The sequence below is a fragment of the Acipenser ruthenus genome, chromosome 42 (assembly GCF_902713425.1).
Source record: "Acipenser ruthenus chromosome 42, fAciRut3.2 maternal haplotype, whole genome shotgun sequence".
In the NCBI taxonomy this organism is placed as follows: domain Eukaryota; kingdom Metazoa; phylum Chordata; class Actinopteri; order Acipenseriformes; family Acipenseridae; genus Acipenser; species Acipenser ruthenus.
The window spans coordinates 9,490,030-9,499,720 of NC_081230.1; the positions used below are offsets into that span (position 1 = coordinate 9,490,030).

The 9,691-nt window shown below is 43.1% G+C and overlaps 1 protein-coding gene across 1 annotated transcript; it reads right to left on the bottom strand.

Annotated features, from left to right (window-relative positions):
- Window positions 1-1,765: 1,765 nt before the first annotated feature.
- On the bottom strand, window positions 1,766-9,199 carry LOC117400910 (heme transporter hrg1-A-like). Its single transcript, XM_034001266.3, has 3 exons — window positions 8,817-9,199; window positions 3,906-4,073; window positions 1,766-3,350 (listed from the first exon to the last, which is right to left on the bottom strand). Exons 1-3 carry the CDS (start codon window positions 8,944-8,946, stop codon window positions 3,214-3,216), a joined length of 435 nt encoding a protein of 144 aa, XP_033857157.2. The 5' UTR covers window positions 8,947-9,199; the 3' UTR covers window positions 1,766-3,213.
- Between the last annotated feature and the right edge of the window lie 492 nt (window positions 9,200-9,691).

Genomic DNA, 9,691 nt, shown 5'->3' on the forward strand with positions numbered 1-9,691 from the left:
ATAACATTTTGCGTTGGCGAGAAGTATGTTTGAAAGTTTTCTCAATCGTAGTATATATATATATATATATATATATATATATGAGAGAGAGAGAGAGAGAGACTTATGAAGCTTGTTACGCTGTGATAATACCAGCTCTGTTAATCAAAGCATCAAGCATTTTGTTTAAATATTTGTGATTCTTTGTCATGCTCTATACAAATAGCTTACTGTATTGACAAACCAAACTATACAAACTGAACTGACCTTAACGACTTTATGACAGTGACTTTTCGGCAAATTGATTCCAACATATTTTAACTAAAACAATTGTCGACTTTTATAAAATAAAAAGCCTTAAAAATAAAAAAACAGGATCTTAAAAAATAATTATATATATATATATATATATATATATATATATATATATATATATATATCAGTAACCGCTGGAGAAAATCGCTGTTGTTGACATCTGGAATTTTAACCAATTTCAGACAATTCAGTTAAACTTCCACAGTAATAATTATTTTCATAATTACACAAGGTCGTGCAGTTATGGAAAAAAATGTCTTTAAATGCCATTCCACTGTTATCAAGATTAACTGAACGTTTTTTCCATGAGACGTCAACTTTACATCAATTTCAATAGTTCAAAATATCCAGTTAGTAATATACAGAATTCCATTGTAACTTTGAGACAACAGCGACCCCTGCGGGAATGAATTATAAACGTCATAACTTCACAGTTTTTTGTTTTGTGTGTGTGTGTAATGAAATGATTTTACGAACCGGTATTCGTGGTATTACCGTACCCTGTAACATGTATGTAATTTGTTTTTTCCCAATGGAAATCACATCCGCATCACAACCTGTGTTTGTTGAAATTACTCTTATAATTTCGCCGAGTGATGAAATAAATAAATAAATAAATAAATAAATAAATAAATAAATAGCGATACATTCAACGTGTTACTCGTCGTAATTCCAGATAACAACATGAATATCGTAAACATTTTTTTTTTTTTAATAACTACAAATTACTTCACAACGACTCAAATAACGATCCAAACTAACCTGTGTACAAGGACGCCGAAAGTTTAAATACTGTGATGACACGTGCGCTGCTTACCCGAGCCGCTGTGACTTGGACTGAACCATTTCAACACAGAAATGGGGGGGGTTGCGTGTTCATTTTATCGTGTTTTGTTTATGTTCACCGGCTACCTCTACTCGTACAATATTGATTTACCTCGTACTCGCTTTCTCTTGTACTGATGTTATCTTAGAATATTGCATATTACTGTACTTTTAAAAGCGAAACATGTTTTTCTTCTTCTCGCTTACAGTGTACCTGGCTAGATTTCCCTGTAGTTGAGGCAGAAAGTTCAAATCCATTCGAAGAACCGTCTCGCTCGCGCGCAAGTTTTTTTAAAAATCTGAAAATTCCAAACAAGAACGCCGCGTCCGTTAGGACTTACGTCAGCATTATTTGCAGTTATATATAAAAAAATAAAACTTTCAACACAGCTAAAAAAAAGTCCAAAACGTACTGAAATAATTGAATATATATATGTGTGTGTGTGTGTGTATGTGTGTACAAAATGACACAAGTCTAAATGATAAAATATTTTAATTTTCTTTAATACGTTGTTACATACACAAGTACTTTTTTTTTTTTTTTACCACCAAAAGCAAACATACTAATTGTACTAGGAAACGAAAAAAAAGATCTGTTTTTAAAAACATGTAGATTAAAAGCGGTTTCTCAAAAAAAAATACCCACTTACTTTCATATTAGTTTATTATTTATCATCAGTTAAAACATGGACATGCGCGCATCGTAAGGTAAAGATGAACAGCGGCTGACAATTCATATCGACTTTACATGTGAAATTCACCTATGTAGCATAAACAGCGTTAGACTGAGAGAGGGCTGGGAGCCAGGAGATTGAGTCGGGTTCGAGTCCCATACAAAGCGCCATCACTAATTCACTGACTGCCTGTGTGAGGTGGGGTAGCCTAACGGTTAGGGCAGAGGGACTGGGTTTAAATGCCACTGTTCAGCCACTCGTGGTGGTGTCCAAGGTGTAATATCTAATATAAACATGCCCGTGTCCCGAAACAGGCGCTGCATCAAACTGTGCAAAGGGAATGATCCCGCAATATTAAACATTATATTTTAAAGTGCTCTGTTACGAACAGGTCTGTGTAAATTCACTCCGCTCATTCCGAATGGGAGACCTGGCTCCCCCTAGTGGACAGCAGGGATTACTGCAGCAGTGCGTTTCAATGCTGTAATACAGTGCAAAACAGCACAGGAAAAAGTCAAATTAGTGCCGGCTGCAAAACAGAAATAATATATCTTTCTTTTTTATTTATTTATTTAAGTGCTGACGTCAGACCCAAAAGGATTCCATTTTTTCAACATGATCTTGGCATTGACCCTTGACCCCCAGCCCCTGTTTGTTTTTCAATGCCCTTGCAGTTTTTCTCCTCCGTTTAGCGTTTGTTAATTTAAAGCACACGGGACAGAGACAATATACACTGGGTGCATTCGGCTCTGCGCAGAGAGAGCGAGAGAGTGTGTGAGAGAGTGAGAGAGATTGCATGAGTGCACCTAAATCCTGACGCGTAAACCAACTAGCCACTCTGTCCTCAAAAAAAAAGGACAAAGCGAGAAACGACCTTCCGTCTTTGCAAACTGCCTCGCAGTCACTGATGAACTGGAACACGAACGGCCGGTTTTAGTTTTTAATCTCCTCCTCCTCCTCTTCTCTGCTCCGTCCATCCGTCCGCTCACAACAGTAAAAAAAATCCACCGAGCCGGTAATGCATTTGAACAAAAACAATGACAGCATTTGAAACGGGGATGGGAACAAGACTCCTGCTGCACAGCAGTTTCACCCACTCCAGGTTTTACTCTGAGCTTGATCAGCCCCGGTGTTTCTAGCTCACAAGCTCAGGTGTGTCTGATTAAACTCGTAGTGAAACCAGGAATGGATCACACTGCTGTGCAGCGGGAGCCTCGTTTCCCCTACCTGAACAACGCTAGAAACGGCATGTGTTTCCAGTAATGATGTTGTTCTTGGAGGTGCTGTTAATGCAAAGGGAGTCTGCAGCGGTGCTGCACTGAGTCCCTCTCTCTCGGCTCTCAGAGGGGCACAGTGCAGCGGCTGGCGGGGGGGGGGGCGGGGCGCAGTGCAGCGGCAGGGGGGGGGGGCTGGGCGGGGCTCAGAAGTCACTGAGGATGCTGATGTCAGCGAACTCCCTGCGGTACCGGTACGAACACAGAGCCAGCAGGAAGGACCACTTGAGAGAGATGAAGCTCCACACAGACGACAGGTACAGGCTCCTCGGGTCTGTAAAGGCTGGAGAGAGAGAGGGGGGGGAGAGGAGAGAGGAGAGGAGAGAGGGGGGGAGAGAGAGGAGAGAGATAGGGGGAGAGGAGAGATAGGGGGAGAGGAGAGATAGGGGGAGAGGAGAGAGGGGGGGGAGGAGAGAGGGGGGGAGAGAGGAGAGAGATAGGTGGAGAGGACAGAGAGGGGGAGAGGAGGGGGGAGAGGAGAGGGGGAGGAGAGAGAGGGGGGGAGGAGAGAGGAGAGGAGAGAGAGAGGGGGGAAGGAGAGAGGAGAGAGTGGAGAGAGAGAGGGATCAATCCTCAGTGCCTGATTACAAGGGAGCACCTCACACGGCGAGACTTGGTCCCCTTTCCTTCCATCTATATTATAAATCATTTGATCTGCTTCTTTGCACAGTTTCTTAACAGATTCAGTCTTCTCTATGTTGCTGTGTTAATGTGAACGGGGTATTACTCTGTGTGTGTGTCTAAAGACTTGTAGCGAAGGGAGCTCTGTGATTGGTTAATAAGACACCTCTACTAGGAGGACTGCAAGCAAAGGGAGCGCTCGGATTGGTTGACTCACACTGGTGCTGGGTGATGGCGAGGGTGAGGAAGGTGATGAAGGCCATGACGGCCAGCGCGGAGAAGAGCACGCCCATGACGAGGAAGAAGCGCAGCCCCTTGAGCCACGTCCGCCAGAAATCCTGAACATACATGATGTGAGTGATGAGAGTCCAGAGCGCCAGCACACCTGCAGGAGAGGAGAGGAGAGGAGAGGGGAGAGGAGGGGAGAGGAGGGGAGAGGAGAGAGGGAGAGAGGAGAGAGGAGAGGAGGGGAGAGGAGGGGAGAGGAGGGGAGGAGAGGGGAGGAGAGGAGAGGAGAGGAGGAGGGGAGGGGAGAGGGATAGGAGAGGGGAGGAGAGGAGAGGGGAGGAGAGGAGAGAGGAGAGGAGGAGGGGAGGGGAGAGGGAGAGGAGAGGGGAGGAGAGGAGAGGGGAGGAGAGGAGAGAGGGAGAGAGGAGTGGAGAGGAGAGGAGAGGAGGAAAGGGGAGGAGAGAAGGGGAGAGGAGAGAGGAGAGGAGAGGAGAGGAGAGAAGAGGAGGAGAAGGGAGGGGAGAGGAGAGGGGAGGAGAAAGGGAGAGGAGAGGAGGGGAGAGGAGAGAGGAGAGGAGAGGAGAGGGGGAGAGAGTGGAGAGGAGAGATTAGGAGAGGAGAGGAGAGGTGGAGAGGGGAGAGGAGGAGTGGAGAGGAGAGATGGAGAGGAGAGGAGAGCAATTCAATATGTTAACGCAACATTATTCAGCAGGTTTCATTCGACTTTATGAAGCAACATGAGTTTATTTTACAGGGTGATACAGGGTCACAGCTGCAGACATCAGGGCTGCACAATCCGATTCCTCACTTCTCGTATGGAGCTCTGACCAGGCTGTCGATCGGGCTGATTCACCATTCAGAGTGACAGGAGTGAAGAAACAGCTGCTTGGGTTTGTGTGGATCGCTGTTCTGCACAGAGTCTAAGAGAAGCAGCGATCATCACAAACCCAAGCTGCTGTTTCTCTAAGTTGTTTTGCTCCGGTTGGTAAATGAGCTCAGTCAACAGCAATGACTCTCACCTGATTTCAGTGGAGCGCTCCACCTGAATATCCTCATCTGCCTCAGGTTATTTGTTTAGTTGCTGTACGAGCCAGCACACTCAAGCAGGAAGGGCAATTCTAAAACTTTTTTTTCTCTTCTTCCTCTCGATTGACTCAGCTTATTAAAGTGCTGTGTCAGTGAAGCCTGGTCTCCTTGTGATTCCAGGCTGACTCAGGAGGGGGGGGGGGGGGGGGGGGTGGCCGGGTCAAAGGGCACTGAAAGCATGACTCTGCAGAGAAAAGCACGCTCTCTCTCTCTCTCTCTCTCTCACTCAGGACTGCTCTTAATCAGCTATTTTTTTTCGTTCTGAATCACGAGAACACATTTTCTCTCTCTCTCTCTCTCTCTCTCTCTCTGTAACAAAACAGGAACCGTGACTTCCGACAGGCCGGGTCACTTCACGTGCCACTCTAACAAAACAAAAAAACTCCACTGTCATTGTTTTTCATGCAGTGTTGAAATTTGCCAAGTCATGTGAGCTGTAGGGGGGGTGGGTGGGGGGGTCCTTACTTGACTCAGCAAAAAATAAAACCTGACTTGTTTCAGACGTATGCGAGGGGTCACTGTTTAAACGCTGTGCAGCCCGCATGCTTTGAATCTTGAGGACGGACGGACAGACGGACACCTCCTCTGCATCCCGCTCTCCAGGGAACAGCCTGCCTCACCGCCGCTGCTAACAGACACACAAAAAGACTGAAGAAAAAAAACAACTACCTCCAAGTGGAATTCCCCTGAGCGAAAGAAATCTATTTGTTCTTTCAGGAAGGTTTTTTGAAAAATAGGACGCGGGTTTTACTTTCTGTTTGTTACGAACATCCAATCCAGTCGTGTTCCATCATTCTTCATAATGTAGTTATTCAGGGATGGGAATAAGAAAAAAGACTCACAGTAAAACCAGGAGTGGATCACACTGCTATGCAATGGGAGTCTTATTTCCATCCCAGTTATACACCTTTTTTTAATTATTATTATTATTAGTTTATTTAGCAGACGCCTTTATCCAAGGAGACTTAGAGACTCGGGTGTGTGAACTATGCATCAGCTGCAGAGTCACTTACAACTACGTCTCACCCGAAAGACGGAGCACAAGGAGGTTAAGTGACTTGCTCAGGGTCACGCAATGAGTCAGTGGCTGAGGTGGGATTTGAACCCGGGACCTCCTGGTTACAAGCCCTTTTCTTTAACCACTGGACCACACAGCCTCTTATAACATTTCTTAAGCCACCTAAGATTAAGAAATGTTATAAGAAAAAAAGAAAAGAGAAATCAAGTTATTATTATTATTATTATTATTATTATTATTATTATTATTAACAATATTTGTAGGTTTCCGTGCACAGCACAATTGCATTTTAACTCCAGCCAGCTTTCTGGACAGGATGTGCATCCTTCTTTAATATACAGTGATGTCTTGTATATATTTCACAGGAAGCAGATGAACACAAAATAAATAGTTTAACATGATCTGCTTTCCCTTCATAAAGTTTAAAGTTTGACAGGCAGGCCAACGAATATAAAAATATCACGCAGCGGCGACTCCAAACTGAACTGAGGAACTTTCAAAACCGATTAAAACAAACAGGCTTTACAAACAACTCTGAGGCTCAAAAGTATTTTTTTTTTTTTTTTTTGATGATGTCGAAAGAGCCGCCCCTGTCGACAGTACAGAGCTACAGCGGCCCTAAACCCTGAGTTATATAACAGTGCGCTTCAGAAACAAGATTTTATATTATTATAGATCTAATAGAAACTGCAGCCACCGCCACGCCACAGAATGCATTTACACAACGTATTCACAGCAACATTGACACACACACATTATATATATATACAGTGCCTTGCGAAAGTATTCGGCCCCCTTGAACTTTGCGACCTTTTGCCACATTTCAGGCTTCAAACATAAAGATATGAAACTGTAATTTTTTGTGAAGAATCAACAACAAGTGGGACACAATCATGAAGTGGAACGAAATTTATTGGATATTTCAAACTTTTTTAACAAATAAAAAACTGAAAAATTGGGCGTGCAAAATTATTCAGCCCCTTTACTTTCAGTGCAGCAAACTCTCTCCAGAAGTTCAGTGAGGATCTCTGAATGATCCAATGTTGACCTAAATGACTAATGATGATAAATAGAATCCACCTGTGTGTAATCAAGTCTCCGTATAAATGCACCTGCACTGTGATAGTCTCAGAGGTCCGTTTAAAGCGCAGAGAGCATCATGAAGAACAAGGAACACACCAGGCAGGTCCGAGATACTGTTGTGGAGAAGTTTAAAGCCGGATTTGGATACAAAAAGATTTCCCAAGCTTTAAACATCCCAAGGAGCACTGTGCAAGCGATAATATTGAAATGGAAGGAGTATCAGACCACTGCAAATCTACCAAGACCTGGCCGTCCCTCTAAACTTTCAGCTCATACAAGGAGAAGACTGATCAGAGATACAGCCAAGAGGCCCATGATCACTCTGGATGAACTGCAGAGATCTACAGCTGAGGTGGGAGACTCTGTCCATAGGACAACAATCAGTCGTATACTGCACACATCTGGCCTTTATGGAAGAGTGGCAAGAAGAAAGCCATTTCTTAAAGATATCCATAAAAAGTGTCGTTTACAGTTTGCCACAAGCCACCTGGGAGACACACCAAACATGTGGAAGAAGGTGCTCTGGTCAGATGAAACCAAAATCGAACTTTTTGGCAACAATGCAAAACGTTATGTTTGGCGTAAAAGCAACACAGCTCATCACCCTGAACACACCATCCCCACTGTCAAACATGGTGGTGGCAGCATCATGGTTTGGGCCTGCTTTTCTTCAGCAGGGACAGGGAAGATGGTTAAAATTGATGGGAAGATGGATGGAGCCAAATACAGGACCATTCTGGAAGAAAACCTGATGGAGTCTGCAAAAGACCTGAGACTGGGACGGAGATTTGTCTTCCAACAAGACAATGATCCAAAACATAAAGCAAAATCTACAATGGAATGGTTCACAAATAAACATATCCAGGTGTTAGAATGGCCAAGTCAAAGTCCAGACCTGAATCCAATCGAGAATCTGTGGAAAGAACTGAAAACTGCTGTTCACAAATGCTCTCCATCCAACCTCACTGAGCTCGAGCTGTTTTGCAAGGAGGAATGGGCAAAAATTTCAGTCTCTCGATGTGCAAAACTGATAGAGACATACCCCAAGCGACTTACAGCTGTAATCGCAGCAAAAGGTGGTGCTACAAAGTATTAGCTTAAGGGGGCTGAATAATTTTGCACGCCCAATTTTTCAGTTTTTTATTTGTTAAAAAAGTTTGAAATATCCAATAAATTTCGTTCCACTTCATGATTGTGTCCCACTTGTTGTTGATTCTTCACAAAAAATTACAGTTTCATATCTTTATGTTTGAAGCCTGAAATGTGGCAAAAGGTCGCAAAGTTCAAGGGGGCCGAATACTTTCGCAAGGCACTGTATATACTTTATATATATATATATATATATATATATATAATTTATTTATTTCTTAGCAGACGCTCTTATCCAGGGCGACTTACAATTGTTACAAGATATCACATTATTTTTACATACAATTCCCCATTTATACAGTTGGGTTTTTACTGGAGCAATCTAGGTAAAGTACCTTGCTCAAGGGTACAGCAGCAGTGTCCCCCCCACCTGGGATTGAACCCACGACCCTCCGATCAAGAGTCCAGAGCCCTAACCACTACTCCACACTGCTGCCCTCTATCTATCTATCTATCTATCTATCTATCTATCTATCTATATCTATATCTATATTAATAATAATAATAATAATAACAGTGATAGTGATAGTGATAGTGATGAAGATGATGGTGAAGCGGGTTTACCTGACAGCCCCCCCATCGCCGCTGTCCACGGCTGTTTGAACGCGATATTCCAAACGAGGAACGCGGAGACCCCCATCAGCACACCGACGCTGGCATAGCCTATACTGATGTGTGTCTTATTGAACCCCATTAAAAAAACAAAAAACAACAGCAAGACAACTGGGAAGAAAACAGGCTAGGATATTAATATACAATACACACAGATCGATCTATATGTGAAACACACACACACACTGGCGAAGAGAAGCGGCGCTACGCGTTATGCAATAGATATGAAAGCATAACAACATAAAGCAAGTATTTTATAACGCCTGCACCTATCTCATGTTTACACCCAGTCAGCTACCAGCGACACCTGTCGAAAAGAGCTAGATCCTGTAGTGCCGGCATCTGCGTGTCTGCTCTTATGACAGAGACCCCTAGGGCCCCGGGGGCGGTATTGCACGCTAGAGGGCTTAGTTTATTTGTTTTATGAGAAATGCACACAATTGTTATTTAAATGCGTTATTAAAGAAACCATTTCTCACGGTTTTCAGATCTTTCGTTTTAACGGGTTGTGAGCATAAGGGATATTGTGAACAGAATCTTGCTTGCTTGAACCAAAGTCATTGTATTTATCTTGCTCTTAATTGTATTATTACTTGTACTGCGATACTTGAAATGCATTTGCTTACGATTGTAAGTCACCCTGGATAAGGATAAGTCTGCTAAGAAATAAATAATAATAATAATAATAATAATAATAATAATAATAATAATAATAATAATAATAATAATAATAATCTTAGCGCAGCTTCCTAGACTCTGATAGACATTTTGGGATTGCTTTTTGACTGTATAATCCGACTAGGGCTGCCACCTGTCCGGGTTTGACC